Source organism: Megalobrama amblycephala, linkage group LG18 (genome assembly GCF_018812025.1).
Source record: "Megalobrama amblycephala isolate DHTTF-2021 linkage group LG18, ASM1881202v1, whole genome shotgun sequence".
NCBI classification, from domain to species: domain Eukaryota; kingdom Metazoa; phylum Chordata; class Actinopteri; order Cypriniformes; family Xenocyprididae; genus Megalobrama; species Megalobrama amblycephala.
Window position 1 is genome coordinate 2,106,690 of NC_063061.1, and position 18,245 is coordinate 2,124,934.

Sequence of the window (18,245 nt, forward strand, 5' to 3'; positions counted from 1 at the left end):
CTTTTTCCCTGTAATGTCCTTTTAAAGATGAAGTGTGCAAATGAAATCTGCCTGCCTCATTTTGTAACATGTAAGCTCTGTTTTGTCTTAGTTTTCCTGAGTGTTATCATTAAAGACTGTGTATTTTGATTCTCCTTCATCATGCACTTTATTTATACAACCATTCCAAAACATTTTACATGAATTTTTTACAATCCAAAACCAACATTCTACATTGCAGTTTGTGTTCCTGGATTTCTTACAATCTTGTGTTGGTTCGGGTTGTTTTTTTGGACTCTGAAGCATACTGTTTTCCAAGGAAAATGCCACTCCATAGTGGGAAGAGGCCCAAGTAGTTCCCTGTCAGGAAAGTGACAATCCCTTCACACCTGCACATGTTGTCTTCCACATTCTAAGTGTGTCTTCTTTCTCAGTTATGTCTACAGCCTCTTCCCTGACTTTACCAAACTCAGAGATAAACTGGGAGTGTCCAATGATTGTGCTTAATTTTTTTCTCTTTTTTTGACATCTGAATGTCATCTTCCTCAGTGATGCATGCCTTCGGGGGAAATGTCATCCTCAACATCCAAAGCGATTTGCTTTATCTGTAGAAAGATTGCTTTAGCTTGCTCAAGACTGACACTGTTTTGCAAAAGTGTAAAGCAGAACACAGCAAAGTTGTGCATTTTTGTTACTTTGCTGACTGCATAGATATGCACCACTGTGAACCTCTATGGGTCCTTCTGAAGTCTGTATTGACAGATTTTGTGTGCCCTTTGTAAGTGTCAACATTTTCTTTGTCGAATGATAGCAGAACACATTGAATCAAGGCCCAACTAAAATCTGTCTCAATGTGATGTAATCTGACTGAAGTAAACTTGCAGACATTGTGCTCATTTGTTAACAGCTCAGAAACTGGAAGCGGAGGTTTGTTTAAATCAGTGGTCTCAAACTCAATTCCTTGAGGCCCACAGCTCTGCTCTTGTAGTTTTCCTGGAGGTGTGACACAAGTATTCCCATTCCCTGTTCTATGTACATTTGCACTGCAAAAGGATCAACATGCAAATTCTGCATGTACCCAGGGCTGTTGAAAAATCCTGTCCTGCGTGAGTATATTTTGAGTTATCATCAGTTCCATAACAACAAAACATGTCATGAAACCGGAGACTCCTTTAGAACTCAAAGGGGTATAGTTTTGAGAACATTCCTCGTGAGAAATTTAGAAATGTTTCCAGCTATGAGCTCTGCAGTTGGAGTGGAACTCAGTTTTCTGTACTAGAAATGTGAAATTCCATCTTTTATTGCCTTTGCAATTTTGCCTCTGCGAGTGTAACTTGCCCTACAAAATTTTAGTTCTGTTTTTGCATGCCTTACACAGCCAAATTGGGTGATGCATAAGGAGATTTTTCTGTTGAGTTGTGTTGGCTCATTACAGGTAAACACATATTTGGCCTGGCAATAAGAGAATGTGCACACTGCCTTTAACTTCATATATGGTCTGTATTTCTGTGAGGACATCTAACTCTCTAGTACTTAAATGCAATTGGACATGTTTTTTTTTTTTTTATCTCTTTGTAAACTATGAGTACAAGTCTTCTGAGTTTTAGTTCTACCTCTTAGCCGATATTTTTCTACCAGTTGTTGCTGATGTCCATTGGCTTTTTTTCACTTTGTCTTGTATTCTCTGGTCCACCATTGCTGTCATCCTCAGGCTCTACAACCTGGTCAAGTGAATGAATTTCTTCAAAGCAGTAATTCAGTTCATTATTTTCCTCAGCCATGTCATTGCACAGATAATCATGGTCTGATAATGCATCTGTATTGTCTTCCTCATTCTTATCCAGGTGGTCAGTAAGCTTAATTGTTTTTCGGAAATGTGTAAAAACTGTTGACCACATTTTTTCAGTTACTGTGCCATACAACTGAGAGCCACTTTTTAAGTGTGTCAGTTTCAAAACATTTTGGGGTACCTCACTCCGTATGATGGAATTGGGCACTCGCACGGTTGGTTGCCCTCCGTGCTTGTTGTGTCACTTCTTAAATTGTTTGGCTTTTTACTTTTTATTAGAGCTCATTCAGTTCATGTGTTGTTTTAAGTGCATTGTAAAAAAAAGTTTCAGCTCAAAGGGTTCTTACTGCCTTTCAATTTTAAGCTTAATACCACCTTTTAAGTTAAAATATAACATGCTATGGCTGTTGTTTTGCTGGCGGTACAGTGCATTTCTGATCTTTTATATTGTTGTTTCAGAACAAGTGCAGTGATCACACCGACCCTCTCATCACGCTGAACCTCGAGTGCATTGCCCCGGGCCCATGTTCCAGTGACATGGAGGTCACTGCCCCATCCACATCCCCTTTATCACCCCATCCCCATTGTCTTGAGAGCCCTTGGAATGGCATTCAACTGCCTCCCCATCACCCTCTCTGCCTGTTTCAATGAAGCTGAAGAGGGACCAGGGATAATAGCTCACTTAAAGCTTGTTGACTTATTTTAAGACATTGAGTAGACCCCTTCTCATGATTCCCTCTTGCCATTTCTTCTTTGTAGGATAGAATTTTTTATAATCCAAAACTAACATTATTCATGGCTGTTTGTGTCCCTGGTTCTCTTTCAGTCTTGTGTTATTGGTTCAGGTTGTTTTTTGGACTCTGAAGCATACTGTTTTCCAAGGGAAATGCCACTCCATAGTGGGAAAAGGCCCAAGTAGTGCCCTGTCAGGAAGTGACAATCCCTTCACACCTGTACATGTTGTGCCTTGCAAGCAAAGCAGTTCTTGTTGCTTTGGCTGTGGATAGGTTCTTCGGATCTAGGAGATTAGTGTCTCCCTCAACTAATCTTCCCTACTCCCCCGGATGAACATCTCCATTCAAGTTTGTGGTGTCTGATTAATTGGCAGGAATGTATTTGGTATTGCCAGGGTTTGCAGCATCCATACAGGTCAACAAATTGTGCAACGTGACGCAATCTTTGACTGTGTACAGTTTTTGTTGTACTACAGTGAATTAGCCGGCCAAAGATTCTCCACCGGGAAGCCAAGATCTCAGATGTGTTCTCGATGGATCTTCGTGCCGGAAATGATGGTAGTTGTACACTTGCTCGTTGAGGTGTAGGTTTGAGCCTGGGTGAAACAAGATTAAAGAGAATGAAAACGTTACGTGTATATAACCAAACATTTACACAATCAATATTTAGAAGTATACTCACCAGGAATTGGACGCTTCAAGTTGCAGTGCAGTAGGAGGCCATGACATCTGTGCCCGGCAGAGTGGTTGGGGGTGGTATTCCTAGCTTGCCTTCCAGGAGTCTGGATCCGAAGGTGCTCTCTTTGAAGACACCACTGTCACTTTGACAACCATAGGCTCCCATGTCTACCATAGTAAAACGGTGGTGAGTGTAAAAAGCTGCCATTAACACAATTGAATGTGTTCCTCATTAGTTAAAGTCCCAGAGTTCAGAGGCGCTCTGATTTTTACATGGTTCCCATTGATAGCACCAACACAGAGTGGGAAGTTCCAGATCATCGAAAGTAATTTGCGATATCAATCCATTGTGTTTGCAATGGAAAAGTGATGGACTTGGCTGTAGACTTCCATATGGCCCTGGAAAAAGCTTACACACAGTCCGGTCCGGCTTCCCAATCTACGGAGCCCCGGACATGACATGCAGGAAAAAAATAGTAGGCTAAATCGTGTGCACGATTTACTAATTCGTTCCCTCGATTTACTAAAACGTGCACACGATTTACTATTTTGTTCCCTCGATTTATAAATCATGTGCATGATTTATACAACAACAAGCAAAGCAGCATGTCCTTCTCCTCCATTGTTGTTGTTGTTCTTCTTCTGTGTCATTCGTCACACCGTAAGAACTGCTTAACTGCTCCTTGCGGACCCCTGAAGGCCAGGAGAGGTAATCGATCACCTGTGTACACGTAAGAGTCAAATGAATTATACTTTGCAAGGTTGTGCGTCAAAGTGTAAAAAGACGAAGTATACTTACTGCTTCAATCATACTGCATAGCAAATGTCAGAAAGAATTCTTTGTTGGATGCTTGCCTGGTGTGTGCATGAACAAACAAACAAAAGGCAATTAGCCACGATTCTCTGCCATATCCTGTACGTAACATGATAGTCTATCAATTTTCTAAATTGCCGGAGGCCTTTCCGTGTGGTAAAGAAAATATGCAGACGGTAGAAGTGGTGCTTGCTAAATGAAATTTTACTGTGTTTTGGTATACCAACGGTCATAGAATGTGAACACCATTTGCCTAAAAAGTCACACAATTACTAGCTAATTGATATTATAATTATATTATTTGGCATTTTAACATTCCATATCATCTGCAGTGAGAATGCCCTCATCCTCAACAACAAAGATGTCTCCATGTGAAATTATTATGGGTAGACCTTTCCCAACCCCATGGGTCAAATGTTGCACAGGCTATCTTTCCACAAGTGACACAGAGGTGATCATCGCAGAGTATGTGGATTCCCTAGTCAAAACACTGAATGGCATTAATGTTTCTCTTTCTTTTCCTATTTCATGCAGAAAAGCCAACTCATCCTATCGTTCCAGGCCAACAGGTTTTGATAAAGTGCTTTAAGCCCACAAAGCTTGGGGAGCCTAGGTATCTTGGGCCTGCCACTGTCATCGCTGTGACAAGGACAGGAGTGCGGACTGACTTCCAGCCACAGTGGATTCATGCCACTGGACTGAAGGCGGCTCCAGCCATGGGGGAAGCTCAAACTGGCTTGGAGGTGAAAGTATAGTGGTGGAGGAGCTGAACAAGAAGTTCCATCACTGTTCTGAATCCAATGAGCAGGGGGAGAGCCAACCGAGGACAAAAAGATGTGTATACAGAGGCAAAAGAGAAAGCAACAATTATTGCTAAACCTATAGGCCATGGCCTCTAAATTAACAATATGCCTGGCTATGCTGATAAGCCTGCTTACCTGCTCGCATGCCCTTGTCAGCACAGGTAATGGAATTTAGATTAGGTTAGATCATGAAGAAGCACCACCCACTTAAGCAGCAAACATGTGGTGGTGACTAGCCAATTATACTGCAAAGTCAGAAGGCAAGAAAGGCGACTACAATGTTTGCACGAAAATGCCACATAGTGCTTCCGGACCACTTGTAGTGGTTGGTCCCCCAGCCTTGGAGGAGGATTGGGAGTGCCATGCATTTCTTAGCCTGGTTGGAATGCTAGCAGCCTATAAAGCAACCGGGAAATGGGCTTTTAAGGAGTCTATACATGGGTTTCATGTGACGTCACTGTATTCTATCGCCGCCATATTTGGGACCGGTCACAGCTGCGCGCCCTGTTTAAGTCTATGGTGACAGCAGCTACAACTACCAGAGGAAGGCCAACAAAACGCTTTCAGAAGGTTCACAACAAGTTTATAATATATCTTGGATATGTGGTGCTGTTAGCCGTTTCAACAGTCGTCAGAACTACAAATTTATTTGATCCCAAAGTAGTTAGATCGGCAGAATTATTGGCTTCATTCAGAAGGGACCACACCACTGGCAGCCAAACAGCAATGCACAACATTAATAACTGCTGGGACTGTAATTTACATAACATTATAACGAGAACACTATTGTAATAAAATGTTGTGAATTCTCTGTGTTGTTGTTTCAGCGTGTTGTTGTGGTAAGAGCGCGTCGACTGAGTTAAACATTGATTACATAACTTGTTCAAACTTCACTTGTGCATTCGCGTCATTTTGTACAGATAAAACTTATTAATTTTATTAAGTATAAATATCTGATTATTCTCATAAAGGATGTGTTTCGTTGAGGTAAATAACCCACAGAGCTGATGATCATCTATAGCTTCAGTGCGAGCGCTCAAAAAGTAAGACAAAACATTAATATGATTGGGACTGTCTTCTTATACATGATATTATAATCGTATATACTTGTAAAATAACGTTGTGAATTATTTGGGCTTATTTGCTGTGTTTCGGAGTTTCAATGAGGTTACTTCAAGTTCATCTGTGCGTGATTTTGTGCAAATACTAGTTGTAATATTATTTTTATTTTGTATTAATATCTGGATTATTTTATATAGGATGTGTTCCGTTGATTAATTAAATAGTTGAAAGTTAATTAACTTTCAGTTTATGGGTTTTTTTATTCTCTTCAGCTTCAGCGTGCGCAGCTCAAACAGCAATGATTAAGTCATTAAAATGTTTAACGTTACTACACAGTATTATTAAAACTTTAATATTTCTTTTAGAAAACGAATGCATTATTTTTAATAACTAGCTCTTATATTCTAGTATTATTTTCATCAACACATAGTTTGATTAATAATAAGGATCATGAACAATAACAGATTTTTTTTTTGTATACAATAACATCAATAACAGATTCATTTTGATAACAGTATTATTTGAGCTGCGCGCGCTGAATGAACACCCGTAAACTGAAGCGCTTTGCTAGAAGGTTAATTAACTCAACAGGACACATCCTATGGTAATTCATATATATTTATACAAGCTATACATAAAATTACAACTTATATTTGCACAAAATCATGCACGCATGTACTTGAACTAAGTAATGTAGTCAGCTGGTGTCGTGAATTTGTTCATCCTGTAACACGCCGAAACACAGCAACTAGAATTCATAATATTTTCAAATAAATCAAATAAATTTGAAGTTCTGACGACTGTTGAAACGGCTAACAGCACCACATATCCAAGATATATTATAAACTTGTTGTGAACCTTCTGAGAGCGTTTTGTTGGCCTTCCTCTGGTAGTTGTAGCTGCTGTCACCATAGACTTAAACAGGGCGCGCAGCTGTGACCGGTCCCAAATATGGCGGCGGGCATAGCGGAAGTGACGTCTTTGAAACCCATGTATAGGTTCAATCCCAGAATCATTTTCTGTGTGGAAAGAAAAGATGGAGCATTCAAGCTAGGTGAAATCCCCAGCAATAAATGCAATCAAACGTATTGGCACTGCCAAATAAAAATTATTATAATCACATCACAAGGAATAGATGTGCACCACACTGTGCATTTAAGAAAGCCAAAGTTGTCACATGCATGCCCCAAGCCATACTGGAACTAGGTTCATTAAAGACTGGTATTGGCTGTGTGGACACACTGTTTACACATCTCTCCCCATATACTGGAGTGGAAGATGTCCGTTGGTAAGCTTGGAAGAGCACTCCATGATTATCCAACCACAAAGCCATAACAATATGACAAAACAAAGGAAAAAACTGCTTCATCTCCAGCCGCAGTTCTGTTAGCATCTAGGCAGAAAAACCCAGTGCCAAAAGAAACATTGGACTGGTACCAAAAGGTTCTTTGAAGGCATATTTCCAGCAATAGGCGTCAACAGCCTGCAAATAGAAGTTACAAGATATGAACTGATTATGTTTATTAACACCACCAAAGACACTCTAACGGCTATCAAAGAGGAACTGAGAGGACTCCGCCTAACTACTCTGCAAAACAGACTGGTTCTGGATCAACTTACTGCGGTGAGAGGAGGAGTGTGTGTTATAGTAGGAACATCTTGCTGCACATTCATCCCTGACAACAATGTTAATGGACATTTGATTGATGAAGGTTTAAAGTATATGACCAGAATTGCTCAAGAATTACAGGAAAGGGAAGTAAAATTGATAGAAAACGGGCTCTTAGCCCCCTCTCTCCCTGCATTTACTCGTTAACCTTGGGGAGCAAGAGAAAGATGGAGATGGGTAAAAGAGTTTGTTATTGTTTCAGAACATCTGTTTTTATTATCTGGATATGTATATATGATTCTTGAAAACCAGCCCACATAGGAGATCTGGATTTGTCCAGCTAAGGAAATCTGCTTCCAGGACATCTGAACAATATAAAGTATTGTTTTTGTCTTCAGTATTGTATTAGATTCCTATATGATGTAATGTATATTCTTATTGTACAATCACCACACCACCCCTTGACAATGTATAAAAGCTTGTGTATTCTATTTTAAGAAATGGGCTAAGTTGATCCCTGAAAATAAGCATTGAGGAAAAAATGTAACATTCTTCCCTCAGCTTGAAAGTCATTCCTGAAAGGACTGAGCATGTTCTGGTGGCACTGGAGAATAGAGTAATAATCTAACAGTTTTATAATTCCTGAGTCTGATGTGTTTTATCTCCATCAGATTCCCATCAGCTCACTCTGGATCCAAACACAGTGAATGAAAGCCTCCAACTGTCCGATAGAAACAGAGTTATTACTGACTCAGAGCAGCTATATCCTGATCATCCAGACAGATTCAATGGATATTGTTAAGTGTTGTGTAGAGGGAGTGTGTGTGGATGCTGTTACTGGAGTGGGAATAATGTGTCTATATCAGTTTCATATAAGAGCATCAGCGGGAAGGGAGGAGGTTATGAGTATATGTTTGGATGTAATGATCAGTCCTGGAGTTTGACCTGCTCCCCTTCCAGTTACTCATTCATTCACAATATCACAGAAGATCAGTGTGTCAGTGTGGATCTGTGCTTTTCTCAAGCTTTGTTTGTGTTGATGGAAATCACAGTCATTCAGTTGTTATTGTAGTGTTGTAACATGTATGTTCTGTTTTGGTTCTGTTCCTTTTCTGTTTGCCTGTGCTCTTTGTCATTGTTAAGTTTCCTAACGAGTGCCAGTTTGTTTCCATGTTTACTGATTTGTTTCACCTGCATTTCATTTGTTTCCTCTTTGTATTTTTAGTCCTTTTTTTTTATTATTATTTTTCTTGTGTTGCCTATGCTGCCATGTGTTTTCTAGTGATCATCTTTGTTGTGAATTCTTTGTTTTTTCCTATTATTAAAATGCTGCAATTAGATCCTTGCCTGACCACACTGTGACAGATCACAAGACATTCTAAATATGGATCTAGCAGCAAGAAGAAGCCCTGAGGACCAGCTACTGTCTCTGTATTAGGGGGACATTCGCAGGAGAATTATGTGGATGACTCCCTTGAACTGTGCCACCAAGTTTGCTGGAATGAGGCCACATTAGCCCATTGCGCACTGGGTAGTTCGAGGAACTTAGTTATAGAAACTAGCCACCAGGGTGGTTCCCCGAGAACTAAATGTTCCCCTAGGGCCATTTTCCTTGTTGCATTCGCACCGCAAGTAGGAACTCTGAAGTGACATAAGCCATGCTTGTTATTGTGACTTTTTTTTGTCTCTAGCTGAGCAGAAATGAGACTATCATCCTCCAAAAAATGACCCTATAGGTCATTTTTTCAAGCACCTTATTATGATCTATATTTACATTTTAAAGTCATGTGCCCTCTAGCTGGTGTAAAAATAAAGATAGTGTTGTGTTACATCTGTCATCATGAAATGATGTATGACTGTCGTTACCAATCAAAATGCGTGTTCATTTAAATGCAATGTGTGGACTTTTTACACGGTCCCTTACCCGCCATTTGTCTTATTGCCATTTAGCAAAACTCTTTTTTTTTTTATTAACGACTACACCTACCCCAACCCTTAGTGATTTATAGTGCATATACACATTATGAGCACATGCGTTCCCTGGGATCGAACCCATGATCGCATGATCACATGATTGCATATTGTTATATATTGCAATGCTCTACCAATTGAGCTACGCAAAACCCTAAATATGACGCAGATCAAATGGTACAATGCATTAAAATGAAAGTGTCCTGTTGTTGATAGGGCGCAACTTTAGTAAATGCTCCTAAGGGTCGTATTTCAGGGAAGTACCAAACGACCTATATGGCCGTATTGGTTGGAGGACATGTTGGCAGAAATACATAATCACGTTTCGCTTGGTCCCCTCAAAGATGTGTTGGATTTTCTCCTTAGCGTAAAGGTTGAGATTTCCATCTATCACAGTTTTCCATGTTTGTAGAGTTAGTTTGTGGAATAAATATAAAGGCTATAATCTGTGTGTGTACACAGCTTTTTTAAAAATGGCGGTTGCTGGTGTTTCACGTGCATTCAGCCAATCAGCGTACACTTACGTCACTGGTAGTTCCTATAATGGGGAGTAGGAGCTAATTTAGTTCCCCCAAAAAGCATTCCTAGAACTAAAATCATTCCCAGTTCCTGCGGTGAAAGCACACCAAAAAGCAGGTACTTGGCAATAAGTTATAGGAACTATAAAAAGGTTCCTCTGGTGCGAAAGCCCCTATTGCCTGCGGGAAATTGCAGGAGCTCTTTGCTTTAATACACCGAATATGCACTGTGGATGACTGGATCTCCCCTTACAGTCAAGGAGGTTGAGGAGAATGCTCACTCCACAAACGGCATGCCCATTACAGGTACAGCCGTCCATAATCCTCCACACCACACCCCGTGCCCAGCCAACTGGCCACACTGCCCAGCAAGGACTTCATGCCTGAGCCCACCGCAGACACCGAGACCGAGTCCACCTCAGAGAAAGCACCAGAGCCGACGGCTATGCCACACTTCACCCAGGAGCCTGAGCCCAATGGACAGTCTGACCTGGTATGTGAGGCGGCTACATCATCCGTTCCTGTGGAGTTGCTTGTGGAGTTCAAGGGCATGGAGGGTAGCCCCACCCACACCCCTGTGCTGTGGATGAGTTGTGCCTAGCTTCTGGAAATTTTATAGAGGAACTGGAGGAGGTTATTTCACCCATTTTTCCCATCCGCGCTAGTCTTGTCCAGCTCAAAGTCTCCTGTATCTCCAGAGTTCCCACCCAGACTCCCTCTTCCAAAGTCAGCCAGTTCCTCAGCCCTGCCTCCACTGGTTCCCTTCAGCCTCTCACCCCTACTCTGACACCTCTGCATGATGTCGATTTACCTCAGGTGTTCAGTTCTCCAGCTCTGCCCAGTAAAGAGAATTCCTCAGCTCCGCCTCCAGCCGCTGATCCCGTCACTCCACCTCATCCTGTCGACCTATTGGCTCTGCCTTGGCTTCTCCCTCAGCTCCACCAGATACCATCATCCTAACAGCCTTGTCCCTCCAGCTCCACCTTGATCAGACATCTACCTGCCTGCACCACTGACTTACGAACCGTACAGTGCCCTCCGTCTCTCCACCCCTTTGGCTCTGTCTGGCTTTGTCTTCCCTCCAGCTTCGCCTTGGTCCTTAGGCACCCTGGCTCCACCTCTGATGCTTGTTGCTGTGGCTTCATCTCAGCCTCCAGGACCCATCGATGTTGCCTGGTCCCATTTGATCCATCGGTGTCGCCCGGTCCCTCGGCCTCCAGGACCCATCGGTGTCGCCTGGTCACAAATGCATGCATTTTGTGGAGGAACATTGTTTTGTTTGTGCTTTGGCTCTGCGTGACTGAGTGGATGAATATGTTTATCCTACTGCTCATAAAACGTTCACTACTAAGCTTAAGATACAACAGACGGAAAGGACCTCAAGCTGACTAGCTGAAGACGTTACTGTAGCTTTACCCACTAATAAACACTGTACTTCCTTGAAAATAAGTTCCAGCACAGCGCTACAACAACCATAATAAAATGACCCTTTACAATAGATAACGCTTTACAGTGAACTGTTAGAGAGCTAAATATGGAAATTTAACTGTTCAATAAAATGCTTTACTCACCTGTTGAGCAATAAAAACGCCATCATCTCCGCATTTTTTACAACATTTCAAATCCCTCAGTTCTCACCATTTCCTGAAAGAAAGAATCCCATCGATAATGACCTCTGTCAGTACTTCTTACTACATGTAAAAGAAACCTACTGTACCTAAAAAAAACTTTGTCTTCTATTGTATTTGTTCTATTTTTTGTCCTTTGCTTTTTTTGTTCTTATTTTTAAAAATAAAATAAAATAAAATAATATAGCAAAAATAACTATGTTGTGATATAGTTACTTACTGTAAAATACATTTTCTTGAATAACTGAAAGAATCTTGAGAGATTTTGGTCATATCACCCACTCCAAAGTGGCACATAATATGAACTCTTCTTTATGATGTCATAAACTCTTTTCAGTATGTGTTTGCAAACCACATTTGTTACTATTTGCATTTTAATAATATAATATCTGGTATAAATGGTTTCTGCACCCAAACATGTACACTTCCATGCCCGTTTGTGACAGCAACGTGTGAACGGGGCTTTTATTTTGGTCTGGCGATGTGACGTCATAAAGCAGCGCCGCACTTCTGCGTCTGTTGTATTTAACCTATGTGTTTAACCTGAAGAAAGGTTTGTGGTTTTACGCATTTAAAGTGTTTAAATCAATCAAACTGTTTGATCAATTTAATGTTTTTTATAAGCTATGTAAAATAAATAAATCATTATTGAATATAACATTATAATGCGTTATTTAACATTTGTGAACGTTATTTTTCGTGAATCAAGGCATCCATACATGAGTAACAGAAAAAGGTGCGTCTCATTTCGCTCTCTTTTTTTGAGTATCAATTTATCGTAGTAAATTCGGTCACTGGCACCAAGCAGTGATGGAGAAACTGAGCTTTTCGAAACTCCGAGTCAATTGAACCAAATGCTTCGCAAAATGATTCAGTGATTCGAATCGCCGCACGCTGACGACACCTGCTGGTCAAAACTGTGCAAATGCAACGAGAACACAAACAACTTCAAATGTTTCATGAAAATGTAATCTATTAAATGTTAGCTAATAAATAAATAAGTAAATAAAAAGTGACTATATAATAATTTGTGTTCTTTTATTAATTTGTAGTGCTAGTTTTGAGTGTTTTTGACTAAACTAAGCTATTTAAGTCCATTAACTCTCAGTGCGCTGATTAATGAACTAGGGAACTGATCGAGACGCACCCTGAGATTTAGTTTGGATTTATTTTGCTTTCTGATAATTATTTTGATCTTAAATATGACAGAGTCCAAACACACAGAAAAACTCCTGGAGAAGAACTGAGTTCCATGTAACGTACGTTAAGATGGCGTTGATTAAAGAGGAGAGTGAAGATGTGAGGATTGAAGCAGCATTCAGAGTGAAACATGAAGAGACTGAGGAACAAACAGGTTGGTTTCATTCTCGCAGCTGAACTCAGCAGTACCCTGTCTTTCCTCCTGCAGCTTTCTCTCTTTTCCTTTTTTGAAAGTCATTTTTGAAAATTTGCTCATTGCGACTCATTTTGCCAGCATGGGTCACATATTGTTGTACCGATATCACGATATATAAATGTGTATTTGTGTGTTTCTGTGATGTGAACAATGAATCACAATGTAGTTTTATCTAAGACTCAGCTTACTGTATTTATAAGCAGTGTTGGGGGTAACGCATTACAAGTAACTTGTTACGTAATCAGATTACTTTTTCAAGTAACTAGTAAAGTAACGCATTACTTTTTCAATTTACAACAAAATATCTAAGTTACTTTTTCAAATAAGTAACGCAAGTTACTTTTTCAGATTTATTGACTGACAGATCTCCTGTCCCCATGTTGAGAGAAATAAAGGTCAGAGGTGTTGTGTGCGCTGTGTAAGCATGATGGTTATTGTAGTTCTAGACTAAATGCGAACATGCATTTACTCATCTCACTTGCACGAAAACATTCAGTATTCCTCAAAATTAATAAAAACAGTGAAATGCAATCTCAGAATTTTATGCAAACCTGTAATAATTAAATACATTAAATTGCACACATATACTTTATGTATTTAATCTCAATTATTAACCAATGTCTTTGCTGCTGACCTTCAATATACCTAATTCAACCATACTAACAAGCAAAAAATACTTTAGATTAGATTTAGAAATAAGAACTAGAACTTCCTTCTCCTGTATCTATTCTTCTTTAATCCAGAATGGCAGCACAGCTGAAAGGATTGTTTTGAGCTGCGCCCTCTACTGTACAGGAGTAAATATGCATTTCCTTCAGCCTGAGGCTTCATTTCACTTTTGGTGTGAAAGGCCCTTTTTGCCAAAAATAGAACTTTTTTGTTGTTATTAAAAACAAACACGCCCAGCCCCGGTGAGAAAAAGTAACGCAAAAGTAAAGTAACGCATTACTTTTCATAAAAAGTAACGCAATTAGTTACTTTTTTAGGGAGTAACGCAATATTGTAATGCATTACTTTTAAAAGTAACTTTCCCCAACACTGTTTATAAGATATAGTTCACCCAAAAAAATGCCATGATCTGAGGCAACATTCAGGAACAGCACCACCTACAGGTGTTGAGATCTGAAAAATGGTTCTTTTTACTCATAACTTTTGAACAATTTGTCAGAAAATCATGATCTATTGATACTGATTTTGCCAGGATCAGATGAACTATCGGTTCGCCATTTTTAATTTGTCATAAATTGCAATATCTTTTAAACGATTTTACACAAAATTAGGCAGGGATCATCAACAACATGTCCTGAAAGAGTTAGTTCACTCAAAAATGAAAAACAACATGAGAGTTAATTACTCTCCCTCATGCCGTTCCACACCCGTAAGACTTTCATTCATCTTGAGAGGTTTATGACTCGTCCATAGACAGCAATATAATCAACATTTTCAAGGTCCAGAAAGGTACTAAAGACATCGTTAAAACAGTCATGTGACTGCAGTGGTTCAACCTTAATGTTATGAAGAGACGAGAATACTTTTTGTGCCCAAAAACAATACAAAAATAATGACTTTATTCAACAATCTCATTCTCATTCATTGTTTGCGTCCAGCGCTTCCAGGTTCTGCGTCAGAACGCTGACTCATTATTGGTCGGCTCCTGCGTCAGCGTCACACGCATGCGTCGTGCTGATCATGTGATCAGCATTAGCCAATACTGAGCCGGCATTCGGACGTAAACACGGAAGCTTCACTGTGTTACTGCGTCACCTGCGTAAGATAATGACACAATAATTAACACTTCTGCTTTGGCAGAATTTAATTGAAGTAAAGTACTAGTTATCCCATGTTTTATATCATTAATACACTCTGCTATCTTAGAGAGTTGAGAACGTTTGTCAGGATGTGAGGAAATATAAAAAATATGAGCATAAGAGTGAAATAATGTCTCTCAGGGGAAGTACAAGGAGAAAAGCAGAGGACCTAATACTGAGCCCTGTGGCACTCCATACTTGTGTTTGATGAGACGTCTCTTCATTTTCACTCAGATCCACTTTCCTGCAGAGTTTAGCTCTAACATGGATCAATAGTAATCTTGGACATCTTGATTAGCTTGCTCAGGTGTTTGATTAGGGTTGGAGCTAAACTCTGGCCCCCGAGATCCACTGTCCAGAAATGCAATCTTTTTGTTAATAACATTTATAACACTTGTCTTCCTTGTGTTGATAACACAGAAGAGTTAGCTGATATCTCTCAAATCCTTCAGATTGGTCAGATGACAAACTTCCTTCAATGTACATAATTTTTGTTTGTTCAACAATCTTTGATGTTTCTTTAATTTCATGGTGAAATTCATAAGGTAAATGGAGTAAGAGATCATCTAACATACATGTTGTTGGTTTAAATATTTATGTTGGTGTTTTATGTTTGTTGCTTTATGCCATTAAACTGGGGTTAACTAGTATTTGTCTTTTTTTGCATTAGACCTGATGGCACTGAAAGAGGAGAGTCAAGAACTGAATGAAATGAAAGATCAGTATGAGGAACATCATGATTTCATTACTGGAGAAAAATCATTTAGTTGCTTACAGACTGAAAAGACTTCACGAGAAAGAGCTCAAATGGCCACAAATATAAGTTATTTCACCTGCCAACAGTGTGGAAAAAGGTTCAACAGAAAAGCAAACCTTAATTCTCACATGAGAATCCACACTGGAGAGAGGCCTTACACATGCCCTCAATGTGGAATGAGTTTCACTCAAAAAGTGATCCTTAACAGGCACATCCGAATTCACTCCGGAGAGAAACCTTTCACCTGCAAACTGTGTGGAAGCAGATTCATTCGAAAAGGATGCCTTAAAAGCCACATGAGAATTCACTCCGGAGAGAAGCCTTTCGTCTGCAAACTCTGTGGAAATAGTTTCATTCGGAAAGGAAGCCTCGAAAGCCACATGAGAATTCATACTGGAGAGAAGCCTTACACTTGCCCTCAGTGTGGAAGGAGTTTTACACACAAACCAACTTTTATTGCCCACATGAGAATTCACACTGGAGAAAAGCCGTACATATGCCCTCAGTGTGCCAAGAGCTTCACTGAAAAGGGAAACCTTAAGAAACACATGAGAGTTCACACTGGAGAGAAGCCGTTCACCTGTCAGCACTGCGGAAGTTGTTTCACTCATAAAGGAAACCTTAAAAAACACGAGAACATCCACACTGGAGAGAAGCCGTTTACATGTGCTCAGTGTGGAAAGAGTTTCGGACATAAAGCAACCCTTAATTCCCACATGAAGGTTCACATTTAAATGTTGTGACCAATGTAATAAATATATATTTTGTCATCGTTCATGCAGATACACATGAAAAGTCATGCTTATGTGAGAATTTTAGCACTTTATGTGGAAAGTATAAAATTGCACCATAAATTATTTGTGAAATTAGGGTTGTTTATGCCTCAACTGAATTTGGGCTAAATCTGATTCTCTGCCTTCATGATCACTTCTTTCAGTCTCTCTTGCCACAGTTTCAAAAATTGAGTGGTTGCGGTAGACGCCCTCTAATTCTGATTGTATGAAGGAGGGTGTCGGAGATCCGCCTGCAGGAAACACATGGAGTTCTCTATTTTACTATATTTGTCAGAAGAGACTTCATATAGTTCTGCTCTGAGGTGGAACATGCAACAGTCACAACCAGAGTTATATCTAAGATTAAAGGGGTCATGATTTGAGAAATCAACTTTTCCTTGAGCTTTTGATATATAAGAGGTCATATAAGAATATCCTGTAAGATTCAGAACTGAAAACTTCCTTGTTAGTCCAATAAAAGCTTTTATTGACACCAGACCCAGAGAACGACTGATCCTGTCATAGATCGGTGAAACCCCGCCTCTGCAGGCGGGCTCTGTAGTCATGTCATGACTATGTCAAGTTTAGGCTTAAAATCATGAATTGGTGCTTCTACATCAGTGTTATTCATCTATCATTTCCCTCTGATTTTTGGGATAACTTATGGGTAGGGTTAGGTTTAGGGGTAGGAATAGGGTTAAGACTAAATTTTCAGTGTAGAATGTTGTTCCAGGATCAACAAAATATGTTGACCCAGGAACGCATCTAACTCAGCAATATCAGGACGTGCCTCACTTTTCAACAGTTGCCTAACAATGTGCTAACAGTGGTACTCATTTTTAAAAGGGAACTGTACTGTAGCATACATTACCAGATGTAGGAGAACTTTTGAAGGAGAAGTGGCGTTAGCAGCTGTTTATTTCTTGATTGTCAATAGGTGAATGTGGTATCATGTAGAGAAGCTGAGCTTTGGTTAAAATGTGTGCAAAATTTCAGTGAGGAGGAACAGACTATACTTGAGTTTACTTAACTTATCCAACAAAATTGTCATATTTTTCCCTGCAGGACCGAAGTTGGCCACCCCTAAAATAGATGGACAACAACAATTTCTAAAGCTTGGGCTCCTAATCATGAGATCGCTCACACCTAAAGCGGTTATTGTAAATGAACTGATCACAGATAATAGTTTTGGTGTAGTCTGCCAAATGATTATTTTGGTCTTAATGAGTCTACTCCACCAGGCTACTGTTATAAGCACAAGCCCCGTCTGATTGGTCGTGGCGGCGGTGTTGCAACAATCTATAGAGATATCCTTAATGTTACTCAGAGAACTGAACACATTAATTCATTTGATGTTCTCGTGCTAAATGTAACACTTTCAGATATAAGAAAAAGCTCTGGCTACAGTGTGGAGGCCCCTAGGGCCCTACATTGATTTTCTGAAAGAGTTTGCAGATTTTCTCTCAGGCCTATTGGTCAACGTCGATAAAGCACTGATTGTTGGAGATTTTAACATTCAGTAGATTTATGAATTTCTTTCCTTGCAGGACTGATACGATCAGAGAGAAAATTATAACCAAGCAACCGTCTACTACAGTATCACATCAGACAGTGCATTATAGACTTCCTGAGGAACAATCCCAATATTTTTTTGCTTTAGAAGAGGAAGAATTGTCTAAACTTGCAATACTTGCACCCCTCCTGTTCAACCTATATATGCTGCCACTGAGCCAAATGAGAAAGAACCAAATTGCATATCACAGCTATGCAGATGACACCCAGATTTACCTAGCGCTATCACCTAACGACTACAGCCCCATTGACTCCCTGTGCCAATGCATTGATGAAATTTAACAAGTTTGTTTGCCCATATAAACTTTAGGGTATTAGGTTAGCTAATTTGGCCTGCTGTCCATTGAGGAGGGG

At 39.9% G+C, this 18,245-nt stretch overlaps 1 protein-coding gene across 1 annotated transcript; it reads left to right on the plus strand.

Moving 5' to 3' along the window:
• The first annotated feature begins 6,851 nt into the window (after positions 1-6,851).
• Positions 6,852-16,862, plus strand: LOC125253087 (gastrula zinc finger protein XlCGF8.2DB-like). Its single transcript, XM_048166864.1, has 3 exons — positions 6,852-12,138; positions 12,795-12,939; positions 15,460-16,862. Exons 2-3 carry the CDS (start codon positions 12,855-12,857, stop codon positions 16,278-16,280), a joined length of 906 nt encoding a protein of 301 aa, XP_048022821.1. The 5' UTR covers positions 6,852-12,138; positions 12,795-12,854; the 3' UTR covers positions 16,281-16,862.
• Positions 16,863-18,245: the final 1,383 nt, after the last annotated feature.

Excerpts from the sequence above, each read along its gene's own strand:
- LOC125253087 (XM_048166864.1), top strand. The coding sequence starts at position 12,855 with ATGGCGTTGATTAAAGAGGAGAGTGAAGATGTGAGGATTGAAGCAGCA. Across the intron at positions 12,940-15,459 it reads AGAGACTGAGGAACAAACAG|ACCTGATGGCACTGAAAGAG; the intron begins GTTGGTTTCATT and ends TTTTTGCATTAG.